Source organism: Euprymna scolopes, chromosome 21 (genome assembly GCF_053919585.1).
Source record: "Euprymna scolopes isolate OS-2025 chromosome 21, ASM5391958v1, whole genome shotgun sequence".
Lineage (NCBI taxonomy): Eukaryota > Metazoa > Mollusca > Cephalopoda > Sepiida > Sepiolidae > Euprymna > Euprymna scolopes.
In genome coordinates this window covers 109105952-109127676 of record NC_136502.1, presented here as the reverse complement: position 1 = coordinate 109127676, position 21725 = coordinate 109105952, and the positions used below count along the sequence as shown (strand labels likewise).

General features: G+C 32.6%; 1 protein-coding gene across 1 annotated transcript in view; it reads left to right on the top strand.

Annotated features, from left to right (window-relative positions):
• The window catches only part of LOC145242988 (protocadherin beta-2-like), a 158263-nt gene extending 147493 nt beyond the window's left edge, over positions 1–10770 (top strand). The window contains exons 3-4 of the mRNA XM_080106112.1: positions 2388–2508; positions 8270–10770. Coding sequence (XP_079962238.1) covers positions 2388–2508; positions 8270–8580 — 432 coding nt within the window. The 3' untranslated portion in view covers positions 8581–10770. The remainder of the gene's footprint in view (positions 1–2387; positions 2509–8269) is intronic.
• The last annotated feature ends 10955 nt before the right edge of the window (positions 10771–21725 follow it).

Sequence of the window (21725 nt, the reverse complement as noted above, 5' to 3'; positions counted from 1 at the left end):
CCCCCCACAAAGTACCAAGTTTTCGATTTGGATACTTTAGCAGCCCTTTTTTGCAAATGAAAACCAATTAAAAATTTTCCACATGTCTGTATACTCTATATACCAAATATTAAGTTTGTAGATCAAAACTTTGTTTAGTACATAGATTGGTAAGTGTCCTCACATACACACGCATTCTCACTTTTAAAGATATATAGATATGCAGAAATCTGAAATAATATTCTAATAGAAAATAATGCAGGTGTGAATGTTGAAGATTTCAAACTGATCTCGTTTCATTTCTGAATTTTTGAGATGAGGGTTGACTAATCGTACTTTTTGGATTCTTTAAACTACTGTTCTCATCGCATGCACGTGTGGCATAGTGGATACAGTACTTGGTAAATTTCAGTTGTAAATTTTCCACACTCCTGGAGATTGAAGATTCAATCTTCAGTATGGAAAACCCAAAAATGCAATTTTTTTTTTTTTTTGTCCTTTCTGAACATCCTAACACCATGATACCATCTAAGCTTCTCTCTTTTCATCATAATCGCTCTCGCTCTGACATCTATCTGGACCCCAAATGAAATGAGTGGATCTAATCTTGGGGAAGCCCCATGTCTTGACAATCTTCTGGGATTGACCTTCACTCCTGATCTGAAATGGAACACATAATCAAATTTGTTGCCAAGATCGCTGGAAAAATGGTTAGATAATAATATATCACTGCCAATGCAATCCTCTATCTGTATAAGAGCCAAGTACGTCCTAAAATGGAATACTGTTGCCACATCTGGGCAGGAGCTGCTTAGCGCACCCTATATTGCTTTGATAGAGTTCAAAACTGGCTTCGAAACTTATTAGGTGATACCCTTTTCTTTTCCTTGCAACCTCTTTCCCACAGAAGAGACGTTGGGACCCTGTCTCTGCTTTATCGTTATTTTCATGGCAAGCATACGTCTGAGTTCCAATCTATGCCCGCCCCCTTTACCAAAATAAAATAAACACTCGACCTCTGCAACCACTATCAATAATTTCAGCCACTCTCTATCTGTGCCCAAATCTAAACGCAGATTTCATGAACAGAGCTTCTTTCTTAGAAGTGCCCGCCTGTGGAACACTGTTCCACTGCCCTGCTTTCCAGTCGAATACAACATGGTAGCCTTCAAAACGAATGTAAACAAGTTCTTGTTGAGCCGTCTCCGTAAATAATTAAATTCTACCCAATTAACACCCGTAACGATTACTACACTACCACCTTACATTCATTAATCTTTATCCTCGAATAGTCTTTGGGTCTAGATAAATGGTTACTGCAAAGTAAAAAATAAAAATAAAAAATTGAAAATTAGTGAAATCTTTAAATATTGTCATTTTTTTTTTTTTTTACCTTGTCTCATATCTAATGGTGTTTTGCTACAAGTGTTGTTTAGCAGGGGGTCATATTAGGAGACATGTTTAGCGGGGGGGGGCTCATAACATGATAACGATGATGACAATACTGAAGGAAACATTTACAACAGAGAGAGAGAGAGAATTCAATATTGAAGGGATGTGTTATACTGTTCTTTTACGCAGAGGGGCATAATCATTACTTATGATGGAGGAGGGGGACACATTACTTGGAAGGGGGTTATACAAAGTTCATATTAAGATGATTAACACATTACCTTCAATTGTTGAATGACGACACGAACACAAACAGTTACAAAAATCGATGATGTTCTTTTTCATTTGACCGGTTGGATGATTTTACATCAGTAATTCACATTTGTTCTACATGGTTAAACTTCTACCCCTTTGCTTCTAAAGGGACCCTCCTCTGACCATGTCAGCTCTTTCCGACCGACTCTGCTGACTGCTCGAATCTGACTGTCCGACTGCTCGACTCTTCTAATCTGCTAATCCTAGCTCCTATTATTGAGAATTCCCTTTTTATTATGACGTCAGATGTGTGGTTCCAAAACGTGGCCAACTCACATGGCTAAGCACATGTTTGTCCAAAACACACTTCTGCAAACAAAAAATTCTCAACTAACTTATTTTTTAACCTAACCTATTTTCTTATGATATATTTTTAATTTGTATTGTTCATTCTTTTTAGCTGACCTCTTTAATTCAGTTTTCATAAAAGAACAATCAAATTCTTTTTACAATACAAACAATATCTATTTTATATGGAATTTAACAATAGTTAAATTCTAACATTCCATTTTCTAAATCTATTTCTGAACCTTGCTTACAAGGTTCGAGTCTCGGCTTATCCTAATCTCATTTCCACTTATCTAATGTTTTTCTTACTTACAGGAAAAGGGGACATCCCTATTTCCTGTAACACAAGATTGTATGGTCATAGTTTTGAAACAATTCATTGCAAGTCTTTTTTTTTTTTTTCTTTCCACCAGGAAATTGGAGGATTATCTTGCAGTAAGGAGAGTGAGCATAAACAGTTCATGAGTCCTGATTGTCACAGCGAGCGAGAAGACGGACCCAGTGGGGGAGATACAGGTCACACTAAACAAGAGGGTGAGTAAATTGTAATATCTTATTTTTAATGGTTAGCATTCTATTTTGTGCATTTAGAAGGATACTATGACATCAGTAAGGTATAATCACATTGACAGACCGGTTCCCGCTGGATCATCAAAGTAAAGCAATGTTAAACCTGGTCAGTATCAAATGGGTGACCATTTGGTATTTCCAGATGCTGTATGTACTCTCCGCTTATCTTGGCATTGTTTCCAGTCGTTTTAGACTTATCCTGGCCACTGGACTCAAACAGTGCTGATTCAAGAGAGGTGTGGTTAGGGATTGTGCAACATTTGCCTCACAATTACATGCACAGATGTCCTTACAGGGGGTATCCTTTGTCTTTTGAGACTGAATGGAGGCATTGGATGACATCTTCAGGCAAAGTTTTCACCTTACCTCTATTTCTACTTATATATAACGAGGACTTTGAGTTCGTTCCCTATGGATGCCGAACGGCTGGGCCCACTTTTTTAAATTTCATACAAATGTACTTTATGAGTCTGGAAGTGTTCTTAAATAAATTTTGTATCGGAATGCCTATGACAGGTATCGAAAATCAATAATTGAAAAGATCCTATCAAACAGGATTAAAAATTGAGTCGCCAACCTAATAGGTCCCACACTGTCAGCTAGTCTTCAACCTCTGTCGCATTGATGAAATTTTTCATTCATTTTAATAGAAAGTGCTCCAATAAACTTGTAGCCCCTCAATGTAAATACCTCCAACCAACCCGAGAAGCAGCAAAATCTCACCCCTATGCGGTAAATATCCTCAGATGCCAGAAAGCCTTCTATTTTAATAGTTTCTTCCTTCGGACTGCAAGACTTTGGAATTCCCTTCTGGATCCCTGCTTCTTTGACTGTACTGACATGCAGAAGTTCAAGTGTAATGTAAACAGACATTTTGCCGCACAACTCCCTACATAGTAGCCCCCTGCATCAAAGTGGCACTGTGGTGTGTTTGGGGTGAAAGTGCAATTAAAAAATATATATAACGGACACTTCATTTGTGTGCGTCAGTTTGTCCCTCAGGGACGCCAAAACGGTTGGGCCTATTCTTTGAAATTTAATACAAATATACTTTATGAGTCTGAAAGTATTCTAAAATAAATTTTGTATTGGAATGACTATGATAAGTATTGAAAATTAATAATAAAAAAATCCAATTAAAGTAAGAACAGTCCGATTTTGATCAAAATTAACATTGTTATACAGCCTAATATCACAAGTGCATTTGAAAAGTTCTATCACTACACAAGCAGTAGAGCACAGTGTATAAAATCAACAGTAACTTCTTTGATAAGACAGGGATGCATTCGAAATAAACGTTTTAGTTTAGAGCACAACTGGACCATGATACTTGACTTTTGCATCATCAACTTTGATTCAAGCCATTATATGAAAGTAATTTTATAAAATCAACAATAGATTCTCTACAGTGTAATATGTAGACGACAATGTATTGTAGTCTGAGTCACCACGAGAGGACATATGAAGCGTTCTCCCAGTGCACCCCGATGGATCCCCGACTAGAGCATGCGATCGATTTGATTGAAAAATGAGTAATTTCATTGATTTTAACGACAATAAAAATATTGGAAGTGTGAAACATTCATTGATTCTCATTCAATCCCGGGCAATATCGGAACGATTATGGTGTACTGGGGAAAAGCCTCACATGCCTCCTTGGAGTTACTTTGTCCATAATACATTGTAGTCATTATTTCACTGTAGAGAACCTACTGTTGATTTTATAAAATTATTTTATATAATGGCTTGAATAAAAGCTCATACTGCAATGTGTTTTCATCACCATTTTATAAATAGTATAATTTGTCCTTGATTCACTCTCTCAACTATGTAAGCCCACATAAGTAGTAGTAGATATTTCCTCTTCTTTAAATTTAGTCCTTCCACAAAACCCAAAATCACCTTTTCAATGTCATAGTTAGCCACATGCAACTGTTACATTATTCAAATTCTTAAATGCATTAATTTCATACATATTGCGTTGGCCTAAGACTATAAAATACCGAGCGCTCCTGTTTAATTCTTAGTTTAGCAGAATGACAACCACCAGTTGGGAAAACAATTTAACATTAGAATCTGTCGTTCTTCAGATTAGGAATTCATATTTTCGAACATGGAAAAAATGCACTTGCACAGAATTCTACCTATATGAAAAAAGAAGCAAAATCTTGACCATAATGGAAACAAATAAATAAAAAATAAAATATTTGTACAGAATTGTACCAATATGAAAAAAAAAAAAAATCTTAGCCATGACGGAAAATATTTTGCAGATCTCTACTAATATGAAAAAATAAAAAAATAGATATGATATGATAGAGAGAAGAGGTTTTGCAACAAAACCTACAATTGTGAATTGTTACAAGGGTAAAAGTGGAGCTCTAGTTAGAATCACAAAAGCTTAAAATTGATGGAAGATTAAAATTAACCAAGAAAATAATCGAGTAGCAAACAAGCAGTCAGCAGAGTATAAATAAAATTCAGTCTACATTGATGTCTGAGCTGTTGGGTTAAGTAATAACCTTTGTTAAGTTAATTATGAAGTAAATAAAGAAAACGTAGCTTTCTTCCCTAAATGACTTCATACTGGAAGTTATATCGATGATGACAAAAGAAAACAAATTAATTAACAAGGTAACATTTTTTAGCCTTTCACACACAGGAAGACACATCTGTTTATTTTACATGTTTACACGAAAGAGGAAGACACGTCTCATGCACGCCTTTATGAATACAATCAAAGAGGAGATAACTCCCAAGTTACCCAACTCTAAAAACGGTACTTGTACAGTTTAATCAAGACATTAAAAAATGAAAATACTGAAAAAAGGTTATATTGTACATATCCGTTATGGAATGAAGTTCTCCGGAAAAAAAAAATTCAATTTGATCAAGTAGTTTTTTTGATCAGGTAGTTTTTTTTTTCAACTAAAAAACAATTTGTTGTGATACTGAGCAAAAGGTACTCATGTTTCGATTTTTAGGAAGAAAAGTTAATATTAAAAGTGGGGAGGGAGTGTCAGCGCTTTAATCTGAGTTATCTCCCCATGATGCGTTCAAAAAATTCAAAGATGGCTACCTTTATTGTGCTATCATAAAAAAATGTTTTTCCACTGTACAAAAAAAATCAAAAACTACTTGATTAAATTAAGTGAAATTTTTTTTTGGAAATCTTCAGTCCAAAATGGATACGACAATATAATCTTTTTTTTATATTTAAATTTTTTATGTCTTGATTAAACTGTACAAGTACCCTAAAAACATATGTCATCATTTAACAGACAACTCTAAGTTGCTTACATCATTGAAAAGTAATCGTCAACGGGAGACAATTCTTCAAGCATTAAAAAACCCCAGCAACATTGATAAATTTCCAATATAAGCAAACTACTACCAGTGCTATTTTTATTCTTAGACAAATACAAGAGAAGTACCTTGGTAGAAGAAAAACCTATATTTTACTTTTGTTGACCTGGAGAAAGCTTTTGAAAGCATGCCATGAAATACTGTTTGATGGACTTTGTGTAAACTAAAGCCATGTTGTTTAAACAATCCACAGAAGTGCTCAAAATCATGTTAGAATTAACAGCACATATAGTTAAAGCTTTACTGTTAAAGTATAAGTACATCCGGGTTCTGTACTTAAGTTAAAAAATATTTTCTATGAAATTTGCATGGCAGTGTAAAAAAAAACAAACAAACAATTATTAGTATAAAGCTATAGAGTTATTTCCCTTTAATTATTCTGATGAATGTTAGATGTGCTCTCTTTTCTGGAAGTTAAGAAGACTTGTACTATGCATGTGCCTTATGACAATCTTCTTTTTCTGGCTGGTCTTTTAAAGCTATCAGACATGGTCCGCCTGGTTAGCAATCTCTGCCATATGCCTTTTCTGGTAGCAGTCATATAGACTCCCAGAAAAGCCAAAGGGACATATATATATATATATATAACTAGCAGGCTGCACAGCATTGCCCAATCTTAAAATATGCATGAATATTATATTTTAATTAAGCAGAATTCTTATTTATCACAGATAAAATTATCATTAGTATTAAACGTAACGTTAAATTACTTTAAAAAAAATGAAGTAAAAAATGGAAAGAAACTGAAAATGCATGTGAGAATTATGTTTTTTTTCTAAACAGTTCACTTTTTATAAGTAAAAAAAATACTTAAGCTAGGATTAAAGCCAAAATTTTAAGACAGTGAATAAAGTACGATAACCAATAAACCAGCCTGACACGGTCATTAAAAATTGTTGTCAAACCTACTTATTCTTAACATAAGTAATCTGTCATTTTTCACTACGACCCATGTGCATTCGTGAAACAGTTTATAAACAGATAAAAATCCGGCAATGCCCACAGAACAATTCTTAAATTTTAACCCGTTAGGAATCCATTTTTTTTTCCGAATGAAAACAATTAAAAAGTTTTCCATGTGTCTGAATACTCTATATACCAAGTTTCCAGTCTGTAGATAAAAAATTCGTTGAACATATGGGTTGCAAAGTGTCCTCACACCCACGTTCTTACTTTTATAGATATACTAGAGTTATATCAAACAACAAGCAAGATGAGGATAGCTGTCCAAATCAATGAAATAATACGAATAACTTAGTTACCAAACATCTTTAAAAAAATCGGTCCAGCCGTTTCTGAGTCCATAGGGAACGAACTCACACCCATACATACATACATACACAGTGCCTTTTATACTTAAGTAAAGATGCTATATTTCTCATGAGTTTGTATGTGGCTATGTATTTTTACTAGATTTAATAATAATAGTTCATTATTCCAAGTAGTGAGGGTGTGTCCTCAACAAATAATACAAAGGGCGTTCCAAAAGTAATGCCTCCTATTTTTTATTCCACCTGAATGGATCAGAGGGGATTGCAAATTGCATTGTAATGATGACTGAACTCATGCATTCATGACTAGTTTCGTCTCTCTGTTGCAGATATTGACAGTGTAAGACTCTAAGAAAGCAGCCTCTGCCATGGACGTGTGTCAGAAGTAGAGATGCGTCATTGAATTACTGGCAAAAGTGAATTGAGAATTATGGTGACTATGCCGACAAATAAATTCTGTGGCACAAAAGGTTGCTCGTTTAAATGGTACCATTCTCGTCTTCATAACTCTCCAACGTTTTTAGTTAAAAAAAGTAAGATGCTTTATTTTTTGGAATGAACTCCATATGACAAAGTGCACTTTGAACGCTCATGTACTGGCATTGTTTATGTTGCTAGCAAAAGTGGATTTAGAATGTTGGTAACTATGTAGAAAAATAAATTCTGGGTCACAAAAAATGTCGCTCATTTTAATGGTACCAATCTTGACTTCATAGCTCTTCAACTTTAAAAATAGAAGACTTTTATTTTGGAACGACCCTTGTATGACATGTATAGTGAAGCACACTCTGAACGCCTATGCAAAGTCATCGTTCATCATTGGCAAAAATGCATTGAGAATGCTGGTGAATATGTGGAAAGGAGCATAAAAAATTGCTCGTTTTAATGGTACCACTCCCGTCTTTGTAGCTCCTCAACTTTTTTAGTTTAAAAAAAAATAGGAGGCTTTACTTTTGGAACGACCCTCGTATAAACTTCATTTACGTATGTAAAAATCAGGTGCATTGTTGTATTGTGTATTGTTTTCCTGATTGTTTGACAATAAAAATATCATCGTTATTTAATGTCATATTTTCTTTTCCTTTCAGATCTCTTTACATCACAACCATACAAACCGTGTTCATCGAACACTGATCCAAACATGCACAAGAACATACAAAAGAGACCTAGAAAACAAACATACTTCTACCCTGGAGACACAGACAATATGTCTAGACCTGTATATAAGCCCAATATTGGTCACATCCCCGATTGTAGTCAGTGGATTGACATGAAACCTACCTCAGAGGACAGTGGCGGCTCAGGGTCCAATCCACACTCATCCTGCTTCCAAAACGAGGCCAGGAATATGTCTACCGAACCCCTACAATGCTCGACTGTACCACAGGTACTATATTAAATCTATTTGGAACAAGCAGTATAATTACATTATATATATATATATATATATATATATATATATATACAATTGTAATGCAACACACAAAAGAAACCATACAAACCCTCCAAGTCATTGTCATTAAGTTTAAATTACTTTATTAAGAAAATCAAAAGAGACAAACATTTTCATCACAAAACCTGATTCCATCTTCATCATATTTAAAGCTATTCTCAAACCAATTCTTTCACAACGTCTTAATTTGCTGTCTTCTTTTAAACAATACGGATGGATCGATTCCTAAGATGCGTCCGTTCAAGATGCACTTTTAGCGAGGACAGGACAGGCGGACAGACAGAGCCTGTTATGGAGATGCATAGACGCATGTAGAAAGTATTTCGAGCTTAAGCATGACAGACCAACAGACCGACTGGTGGACGAAGCTTCTTATAGAAATGTGTGGACGCATCTATAAAAAAAAATGATGTTTCAAACTTTAGTCTGACCGACAGAGCCTCTTAGACAGAGGCTCGGACGCATATTTCAAATATGAAATGTAAATCCTGTTAAATATCTAAGGAAATAGATTTTTTTTTCCTCTCTTTTATGTGGTTATGTTTTAAAAGAGAAGTTGTCTGGGTTTTTAATGGGGACCACACACACGCACACACAACACAATATATATATATATATATATATATATATATATATGGATTAATAAAAATCTAACACATTGCAAAGTTCTGAAAGTAGATAAATGTATTAAACATGAAGCATGTTCGTTTTATGAAATACTAACTGTCCCTGCCTGGCGTTGTGCGGGATGCAGTGAAGTCATTTTAGTCTTTAATCCTTATTTGTTTGCACATTTTTTTAAAAACTTATACAGGAAAATAAATAAATTTTTAGTTGTAAGTGAAACAGCTCTTTTTATACTTTTTAATGAGTTCTTCCTTTTGCTGATGTTTATACTTTTCGGTCATATTTGAAAAATATTTCAATATTACCAATTTCCGGGGCAGGACTACACAATTTTTTTTTTCCTTAAATAAACTGTATCGAAGTATATTATTATAGTGTCAATGATATGATACAACAATAACAAATGAAAATTGGCTAGTTAGAATCAAAGGTTGATATGTCAGCTTATATGCTATTCAGGCCCAACTTTTAAAATCTCATTTATGTTAAATTAAAAATAGTGAATTTTGATTGGTGGACAATGTAGCTTTTTACATTGGAAGCCCTGTTAATACCTTTCATCCCTTTCTTACCATCTGCATCTCTGAATGGTTTGAACTCTTCCTGGCTATTAGAAAACTTTTTCAAGACTTATACGGGGTTATATTTTCTCAAATGGGGAGCTATATATATATATATATATATATATATATATATATATATATATATATATATATATATATATATATATATAAACAATATTATGCTAAATTCCAGTGAATAAGTTTTTATTCATTTTTTTCTCCAAATCCTAAAACTTTGATAAATTTTGACATACTTTGGATTTATGAAGAATAACATGAACGAAAGATCCTGAAGTGACAGATAAGTCTTTGGTTGTTCATCTACGTGCGAAACGATACTTTAAAATGCACCAAAGTTTTTTACAGTTATAAAAAAAATTAATTAACCTTGATCATTGGAATTTAGCACAATATTATTTATTTATTTATATATCCTGTGTTCTTAAATTATTCAAAATCAGCGAGCTTTTACCTTGAATAGGACATAGCTTAGGTTGGTATATAACTAATTCCTATTAAATACAATGTATCTACTTTCAGAACGTTTCACGAAATTATATATATATATATATATATATATATATATATATATATATATATATATATATAATGAGAAAAAATGACTGTATAATATAAAACATAAAAAGGATACCTTAATGATTACTGCTTTTCAAGAATAAATATTTTTGTGCGAATATCTAAGGAACTCTAAATTCGGTGAAACTTTGGACTGTCATTCCAAATTCTTTGAAATTTCGCACACAGATTTTTATTTATTTATTTATTTATTAATATCCTGGCTAAATTGTTTACATGATTGGGAAGGTCTTGCAAAAAGAAAAAACTCCCCCACCCTTTTCAAAAACACAAAAATATCATTGTTAAAGAAAAAAGATTATAAAGAAAAAAAAATAAATGATGAAATATTTAAAATGACATTTTAGAACACGGTTTTGTTTCTTTTTTTTTTTTTGCTATTGTTTTTCTTTTTTTTTTTTTTTTACAAATGCTTATTCTTTTTTGTTTATATTTAAAAATTCGCTTGTTGGGATAGAATTTAAAAAAAAAAAAAAAAAAAAAGAAATCCGCAATTGGAAATGGAATTTTAATTTTTTCGAAAATATATTTTCACATATGCATACAAGATAACTAAATACCAAGGTCTTTTGTACAGTATGAAAAGAAACCGGAATCTCGGGAAGATTTCCATCATTCTAGTAATTGCAGGAGCAACTGAACTCGGGCAAAAGAATTACAAAAACTATCTGAAAAACATAACTGGTGAACTAAGATTTTTTTTTTATAAAAACTAAGAGTTTCTTATAAAAACTAAGAGTTTTTTTATAAAAACTCTTAGTTTTTATAGGCTGATCTGATGAACATTGGTTAATCTTCCTTTTGTGAACGAGTCTCATCTCGAAATTAAACTTTTAACAAATAAAGCATTTCTCTTTTCGCAAGTATTTTTTTTAGATTTAATTTGTTATTTAAAAGAAACATACCCCTCCCCCCTCAAGCTCTCCTCTCAAACACCTGATGATTTTTTGCAGAAATGAAACATGGGCGCCTCTGTGTAGCTTATTTATCACAGGCATACTAGTACAACTACTAAGCTCTACTTACGTATTGAACACTATTGAAGTAAATACGATATATTATATAACCTCATAAAATTATATATGTAGGTATTGCCTGGCATGTCCTGTCGGCATTGCTCGATTTGGGCGCCCTCAGGCAGCAAGCAATAAATTTACTGCATTGGAAATACAGGAGACAAAATGCTGTGAGGGTGAACCTCCTAGAATTACCCAGAACCACATCTCAGCCAAGTAGATGCAAGGTCATTCCCTACTCAAAGATGGTCAAGACTCTGTCAGGTTGATTGTCGAGGACGTATCTTCGGCTGGTATGAATATAACCTTTCTCAGGTTGTGCCAGCACTAACACACACACACACACACATGCACATAGACGCACGTTCACACACACACATATACACACACGCACACACGCTCACACACACATAACAATAATAAATATGTGGCTTTTTTAATTTTTTTATCATTTTGTTTTGGCTGGGCATCCTACCTGATGCCAGACATTCACGTGCTATTCTCACACATTCCAACCAGCAAACCTTTTTTTAAAGATTCTAAACCGTCCCTTTAAGTGCAATTGTTTGTATCTCTCTTGCACTTGGTTCACCGGGTAGTTTTTGAAATTCTTTTTCATGAGTCTCGTTGCTTCTATAATTTACTGGAATGATGGAGATCTTCCTAAGATTCCAGTTTCTTTTTGTGTCGTACATACGACCTTGGTATTTCACTATCTTTATTTGCCTTTCCATTTTACCCAGCATCATTGGGGAACACTGACTTCTACTAAGGTTACTTCTTTCGCCTTCTTGTCCCATATCATTATGTCAGGCTCAACAGCTCCGTTTTCTAGGTGCATAGCTGTGGGAATTAAATCGTTATAGTGGATGGTGTTTGACTTTCTGAAATGTTGCTGCACTTTCAGGAATCGACCAAGGTGTATTACATAAACTCTTGAACATTTAAATAGAAATTACAATTCATTAAATGTTTAAAAATATCCAGGAGTTTATTCATGCATTTCTAGTGAGTGGATAAACCATGAAACTGCAACCGAGTGTTAAAATAAGTAGAATTCATTATTTAATATTATTAAAAAGCTCTATCTAAAAGAATATTGAGTCCTTTGAGTGTGCAAGATCTGCTATACTGATTCGGCCCGATTCTGATCAATATAATTAATTTTTCAAATGATTTCTATTTTGATTGTGTTCAAATATCTTTAGATCACTGTAATCTATATATCTATAAAAGTGAGAGGACACTTCTCAACCTATATACTCAACGAATTTTTGATCTACAGTCTTGAACTTCGGTATATAGGATATTTAGAAACTTTTTAAAATGTGTTTTCATTCGGAAAAAAAGGGGATGATAAAATTGAAAAAGATAAGAGACTGCAAAATAGAAAAAGTTAAAGGGCTGCAAAATTGAAAAATTGGTATGTGGGAGGCCACCAGATTTTTATCCGTTTTCAACTGTTTTACGACTGTGCATGCACGGTCGTGAAACATGAGAGCTTCCTTATGTTAAGTATGCATTGGTTTGAAAACACTATTTAAAAATCATGTCAATTTAGCCTAATGGTTATCGTACTTGACTCACTGTCTTCAGGCTTTGGTTTCAATCTCAGCTCGAGAATTTTTTTTTTTTTTTTTTTTTTTAAAGGAATTTAACGTTACGTTTAATACCGACGGTATTTCTGTATATAATAAATAAAAATGCTGTGTTAATTAAAATATAATATTTATGCCTATTTTACGACTGGGCAACACCGGATATATCTTTTTGTAATAAATAGAACAAAAAAATCAAAATTCTCATGGCAGACACATTTCAGCATAGGAACGAAAATTGAAAAATATTTTGAGTTTTAAAATTTTTAAGTTTTAAATTTAAATAGCCCTCTTAAACTTTCTAATACCATTTTCGGCACAACTTGTTTGGTTTCATTTTGAAGAGCGCAGAACAGGGGAAGACAATGCAATTTAAGAACCGGAAGAATCGAAAATGTCCAACAACGCTACCGTAACACAAAATAATACATTAATTATTTCAACATTTATTGAATTAAAATACAATCCAGAAAATTCTAATAACACAAAATGTTTTTTTTTAGTTGTTTTGTTACATAAATGTTCTGAAAAAAAAAAAAATGAAATTGTCAAAGTGAATGACTTTTAAAAGTTATAAATAGTTATAAACAGTCATTAAATGAAATGTTTGTGACATTTTTTTTTGTTTTCACAAATAACATTCTAATAAAACAAAATATATTTTTAGTAAAACTTGTCGAAAGTGGTGTTTTGGGGTTGTTTTAAAAATGGAATGGAAATTTAAATTTCGTTCCGTTTTAATTTTTTTTTTTTTTTTTAATTACTCTGGTCTCATATTTTACTTAATAATACTTTTCCAGTAAAGAAGTTTAGATTTATCAAAAAAAAAAAAAAAAGAAAAAAAAATGACTCCTTCCTTTCACTCATACTGAAACAGCATCTTATTTATTTATTTATTTTACGTTGGGCATTAACATAGTTTGCATACCGCCACATTCGACTTTTCTCCATAAAAGACTAAACACGGTGTTTTTGGCACTTCGGACAGGTGACCGTTTTGGGCAATACAGTGACACTACCTTCTATTAGAAACCCCCTACTTTAATATTCTTGCTCACAAAATTTTACTATTAAATAAAAATGTTTATGTTTGCACATTGTGCACATATCGATGGTTGTGCTATCCATTTTTAACCTTTATTTTTTTTTTTTAATATTTTATCAATTGTTTTCGAGATTTTGTCAAGGTATGCGCAATTTAAAAGAAAAAAAAAAACGGAACGAAATTTAAATTTCCATTTCATTTTGAAAACAACCCCAAAACATTTTGTCTCCCCCTGTTCTGCACTCTTCAAAATAAAACCCCAAAAAGTTGTTCCCCGGGCAGTTTTCCATACGTTTAAAAAAATTAATAACATTGGCTAACTATTAAATAAAAACAATTAAGAATCACTTTTCATAAAAAAGAAATTACCCAAAGAAAAATCAGTGCTTCTTGATTACATCGCTAATCTTTTAGGTTAAAACATGACATGCTTACGTGTCATAATGAAATTAATATACATTCCAAAAATTACGAACAATAATCCAGTAGAAACATGTTTGCAAGTAAAAATAGAATTTATCGAATTTGATCGTACGATTTAATGTGGAAGATGTGTACGACCCATTCAGTATGACAAACAAGGGCGATAACCCTTGGTTTAAATTGACTCCAATTAAGGGTCCGCCATCTTTTATCAAATGTAATTGATGCTAATTTTTTTTTTTTTTTTTTTTTTAATTTAAATTATTTCTAGCAAACCATCTACTGGTTCATTTTTCGTAATTGTTCGGAATTTGTACTAATTTCAACCTGACATTTAAGTACGTAATAATGTTTTCACCTGAAATGCGTTGGTTTAAAACGAACACCAATGTAAACAAGCACCGGAAAATCTATGGATTAATGGATATATTGAATAAGTTTCAGCATTTCTAGTGTAACTGCTGCTGCTGTTTCTGGCATTAATTCATTTTTAAAGGAGAGAGAGAGAGAGAGAGAGAGAGAGAGAGAGAGAGAGAGAGAGAGAGAAAGAGAGAGAGAGAGAAAGAGAGAAAGAGAGAGAGAGAGAAAGAGAGAGAGAGAGATGGGAAAAATTAATTGTATGGAAAGCAATAAACAAAATAATTTAAACATTACCATAAACTATTCGTGTATGGTAGTTAATTTTTTAAAAATTGTTTTCTTAATTATGCATTCAAAGGATATAAAATTGAGGCGATGAGAAAGGAATTGTATCGATCGGAGTGTGTGTGTGTGTGTGTGTGTGTGTGTGTGTGTGTGTGTGTGTAGGGGGGGGGTTCTGAATAAAAAATGGGTAGAAAAAATTAACGGTGGAGAGGTATTGATTTTTTTTTTTTTTTTTTTTTTTTTTTTAAACAAAAGATCACGTACTCGAAATTAGTGGTATCTCAAAGTTATACTACACGGATAGAACTGTTCGTTCCCTCCCAGTAGTAGCCATCTACAGACTATTGATTTCTTTGAAAAGATTAACTATTATTTCAGATTTGGGTAGAGAGGTACAGAAGGGGGAAGGGGGTAAACAGAAAAGTGGTGGTGGGGGGTAACAATGATGACGTTGGTGTTGACGGGCGAGGGTATACATTTTTGAAACACACACACACACACACACACACGATATTATTGATGTTTTCTTCTTTAGAAAAGCACCTTTCATCTACCCCCTCCCCATCTCCATGAGATGTACTCCATACACAAACAACCACACACACACACACAAGCACGCGCGCAGATGCAAACTGGAAACCATAGCATGGCCTTAACATACTGCTAGAAAAAAAAAAAAAAAAATGTCGGATGCAGCTTTTTTTTTCCTTTTTTTTTTTTTTTTTTAAACTCGGGAGGTTACCGTTTTTCAATGCCCAGAGGCCACTCTAGGATAAGGGTTAATGAATGCTAGGTAGACGGTGAGTGGGACAACACCACGGTGATCAGTAAGGGTGGAATTCTGGTAGTGCTTAATTGTATAAGAAGACTGCTCAACAAGAACTTATTTACATTAGATTTGAAGACGACCATGTTATAGTCAGCTCGGAAGCCGCCCCATGATATTGTGTTCCACAGACGGACAGTTCTAGGAAAAAAAAAAAAAACTCTGCTCATGGAATTTTCGTTTAGTTTTAGGCACAGATATAGAACGATCGAAATTGCTGATAGCTGTAGACAGACGAGTATTTTTTTGTGAATGTTTTACAGAGAGGGGGCATAGATTGAAGCTCAGTCGAGTAGGTACATTAAAAATAACGATAGACCAGAGAAAGACTCACAACATCTCTTCAGTGAGAAAGAGAGAGTGGTTCCAATTTGTTACTGAAGCAAAATTTGAAAATCGAAATATTGAATTTCAAACGAAACCACTGGTATCTACTCAATTGCCATATCGCAATAATTAACCTATCCAAAAATTACAAAGAACGATAAGCTAGAAAATTAATTATTAATGGAAATGGAAATAGTTTTCAACGACAATTAGCGAAAATAGTTATGCAAAAAAACAAAACAAAAAAACAAAGCAGAAAGAACCCGTAGAGTTCAAACCGTAACAAAATTAAGGTAAATATTTTCTGAAAACTGAAAATCTTTGGCCACTTTAGCAAATTTTTACTAAATGTCCTATTTACAATGCCTCCCCACGGGACAGAGTTAGACCACAGGGTCGTTTTTTAATGTGGAGAAAAGGAACAAAAATAAAAATTGTCTCAGTCGTGAAAGATTTCTCCTTCACTGACAGAGAACCAGAAATTGAAGTGCAGCATCTGAAGAACAGATACTACACTTTGATCTGGGCCCGAAGGCCAAAATGTCTTTGAAAATGTTTTTATTAATAATTAATTTTCTACTTAATTGTTTTGTTTTTTTCTTTTTTTTTGTAATTTTTGGATATGTTCATTACCGCGACATAACAATCCAGTAGATACCATTGGTTTCACTCAAAATTCAATATTTCGAATTTCACTACACTAATGAAGAAGAAGGAAGAGAATAAATCGGAAAGTTGTTAAAATCAAATCTAGAAATGAGTTCTCAATAAATTATTCGTCTCTCTTTTAAGAACGAATATTGGAACGAATTTCCTCTATTCTTCACCATATCCTATGAACCCAAAGATTCTATTGTTGGTGTTGGTTTCCCCGATATTTTTCTAGTCAGAATTGCTTCTAGAAAATCATCAGGTACTTTTGGGAAGTAGAACCAAAAACGTTGCCAACATCTTAAGTCAAAGTGATTTTTAGTGGAATGAACTGGATTCGGACTTGGACAATCTATGTTGTCAGTTCGGGTTGTTAACTACTAGACCATTACCACATCCCATTTTGTCTATTAAAAGATACATATGGCCACTATGAATTTTGTGTGGCGGGTTAAATTTCTGTTAGCTATGTTGCATCACTTTCACTAAAAAGGGATAAATTCATGCATCCTACCCTAGCTATAGATTAAATAGTAGTGTAAACTAGACCTTCAAGCCTTGATTACGAAATTAGTCCAGAAAGAAACCTAAAAAAAAAAAAAATAGAATTAGTGTTTCTGCATTTAGACCTGCATTTTTTTTTCGAGTTGGTTTGGATTTCTTGCATTTAGGTTCAACAATTCAGGTTCAAAAGAAATGCGGTTATTGATTGCACAACCATTGCTTCATTATAGACTTACAGTGAGTCCATTGCTCATGAAGACTTGAAGGAAAGTCGCCATTTTTTTTTTTTTTTTCATATTATTCCCTACACATGGTTCGAATCATATGATCTCTTCAGGTTGTGGTTGATCGATGAATCAACCACAACCTGAAGAGGGTTGTACGAACCAAACCATATGGAGAGAAAAATGGAAAAATAAAAAAAGTTTTAAATGTCTACAACCTTCCATTTTTAAATATACACTTTTTTCATATTGAATATATATATATATATATATATATGTATATATATATATATATATATATTAAGTATAAAGATTAATAATTGTAAATTATGAATCAGTTTCAAAAGGATGAACAAACAAAATCAAAATTAATATAGTTCTAGGATAAATATATATATATATTGAGCTTATTATATATCTACAATACTATGGGCAATGTTCTTTTAAAGTATTAATACATTAAAATAAACGTTGCTCTTTAGACTCTTGGTCGAATTCCCTCTTTCTGTATCTCTCTCTCTCTCTCTCTATATATATATATATATATATAATTCCAAGTTAATATTTTCCAGAGATAAAGCAACAAATGAAGTTTGAACGAGGTTAATACAAGAGTGCTCAATACCGAAGTAGGGCAAGATATACTTTGTATTTGTTTTACATAAGGATTAATATGTCGCTGCACATTTATGAGAATGTTTCGGTAAGCCAGTTACAAGTAACTAGAGTCCTCTTCAGGCGATATTGTTTATACAGAAGTTTAGTCCGTCTGTTTACAGACTAAACTTTTATATAAGCAATATCGCCTGAAGAGGACTCTAGTTACTCAGAAAAGTATATATATATATATATATATATATATATATATATATATATATATTAAATTTGGAAATGTTTTCGGGTTACATATTGTATCTATATATTAATAGTATAACGTATGTGTTATATATTTTGTGTGTCATACGAGTGACTGGTGTTTAGTTGTTATGGACTTCCATTTCTTTTAATAAATAATTTTACCAAGAATTCTTCATAAGTTTTGGTTTAGGTTTCGATGATACGTCATCTATTTTTTTTATAAAGTCATCTATTTTTTTTTTATAAATAATTTATCAAGAATTCTTCATAAGTGTTGGATTCGGTTTCAATTGTATCTGATGCACCCATGTCATATGGATATATTTCTTTTATTTTTGAAATCGTAACTTTATAATACATAAAAATCGATAGAACATTAACTCTATAATAATATATACGAAATCTACAAGAATTAAAATATCATATTTAAGCGTACTTTACGACCGGGTTACACGCGGCGTCCCTGCTAGCTTGAATAAATACTTTTGCGGTTTTAACAAAAGAGCTACAATAATATAAGAGCGTCTCCATTTACACTGAACATCTACAGAATGCCAACATCAATATATTACATATGAATGAGTTCCCTGTGGAATTTTCACAGGTCCCGCTAGTCATACTGTAAAATTAAAGTCCATATAAATATTTGTATCAATATTTATAAGACAATCCCAACCACATAAAGAAAACTCAATATATGAGATAGAGCAATAATATGAATGGAAATTTTTGATTAAATAATGTAGAATTAAAAATTTATAAAAAAATTTATTGTTTGACGGGGAATACAAAATGTTAAACTAGATATAATACAAGACTAATTACACAGGTATGGAAGACATTTTTTTTTTTTTAAATAACATGAATATGTCAACAAAATTATTCGGGAGCACAAAACTAGATCTGTTATCCAGAATGTTTTTGTTCTTGTGTCTTTAAGAGAGGTGGTGTTTGATCAACACTACTGGGGAACCATGATTTAATATACCGTTTTGTTTTTTTAAATCTCCGAAACAGTTTTTCATAGTATAAACAACTAATGAATATTAAATAATAAATTCTTGGAAGTAAACTACTACAGCGATTGCAATAAGCTTATGAACAAAATAGATTTTCAACGAAGGATATGAGAGGAAAGGGTTATTTTTTATTTATTTTCTTGCTCTTTTTTTTAATATAGTTTTAAAGGGTGAAAAACTTCAAAGACTATATGCACACACACACACACACAATATATATATGATAGCTTCCTTTGGTCTTGACAGACTATGCATACCCACTGTAAGGTTGCCTGCATCTGGAATTTTTTTGTGGTAAGAGTTGTACAATCTTTAACTACACCATACCTGAGTTGGCATTGTTTAATACCAGTGGCAACTGGAAGGTCTGGACGACTGGAAAGAATGCCGAGTAAGTGGGGAGCACATACAGCGCCTAGAATTCCCAAATGGTCACCCATATTGGTACTAGCCAGGCTCAACGTTGCTTAACTTCGGTGATCTGACGAGAACCGGTTTGTCAACGTGATTACATCTAGGCGCTGTATGTGCTCTCCACTTACTCGGCATTCTTATATTCTATATATATATATATATATATATATATATATATATATACTTTTAAATACATACACACGCAGATATTTATCATGTAGTATACAACCTGCGGTCAGAAAAGCAAACGAAATAAGATCAAAGAAAAGTGCAGAGACACCAACAGGATACCGAGTTGCACCAGGAAGAGATCTTCCTAAAAGACAGGAAGAGTTTTACCCACTTTGCATTTTGTCACTGATGTTATTCCGCGTTTTACTTTATATATATATATATATATATATATATATATATATATATATATATATACTAGCATGGGTGCCCGGCGTTGCTCGAGTATTTGGAGGTATATGTTGAGCAAAAAAAAAAAAAAAGGCGGTCAATTTTTTAAACTTTGCCCCCTATTATGATCCCTTAACATTTGTTTTAAGCTCAAATCAAGTTATTAAGTTAGATCCATGTCCAAGAAACCTATATCTAAAATTTCAAGTGTTTAGACCCAAAATTGTCGGAGGAGTTTGGTAGAGTTCTCAAAGGTCAAATCATTGAACTTTGACCCCTTATTCGCTAAATTTCTGGCCGAAAACCAATCACATCGATTTTCCCAAATCTCAGTACCCTGTATATCAAAGTTCGAGTCTGTAGACTTAAAATTGACAGAGTTATTGCGTAGGGAAATGTAGACACACAGATACACAGACACGTTCACTTTTATATATATATATATATATATATATATATATATATATATATATATATATATATATATATATATATATAGGCAACACGTCTTCATTTTGACATGTTTCGTTGTATAAGACCGACAAAGAAACCTCTGCTTTTGTTTTGTTTTTTTCTTTTCTGTCGCAGTCCATGTGTCCCCTCATGACAAATGAAAATACACACATTAAAAGATCAATTATACATTTATTTTATTCCAACGGTAAGAAAAAATTCACTACTCGTGAGAACACATGCAAAGCTACTTAAGAAAAGGGGGGGGGTCATTTGTCAATCTTATATAATAAAAATACGCACACACATATAATTACAGGTTGATATATTCCAAAAGTGAAGCAACCCATGAATTTTTAACGAGGTTCATACAAGAGTGCTCAATTCTTCTCTCCTCCCACCTGGCTGGTCGCTTGACGTTTGCCTTTCTCAATTCTCACTCCACCTACGGTATAAAGATATATTCGGGTCTTTCTCTTGTGTTTAGTTTAGTTTTTTTTTTCCCTCTTTTTTTCTTTTTTTTTTTTTTTTTGTTTTTGTATTTTTATTTAATATAAATAAAAAATACAAAAACCAAAAAAAAAAAAATAGTGTATAGTTTAAAATATTATTATCATTATTATTATTATTATTATTATTATTATTATTATTATTATTATTATTATTATTTCTTTTCTTTTTATATATCTTTATTTTATTATATCCTTTCCTTTTTCTTCTTCTACTTTCTTTTTTGCCCTTAATATATAATTTTTTGAGTATCACCTGAATTTTTTCCTCCATTCTTCACTAAGGATTCTACATTTTTATAAGCAGCATCACCTAATGAGGTCTCTATTTACTGGCTGACTAAAACATGCACATCAATGTGTAGCGACATATAAATGTTTATGTAAAAC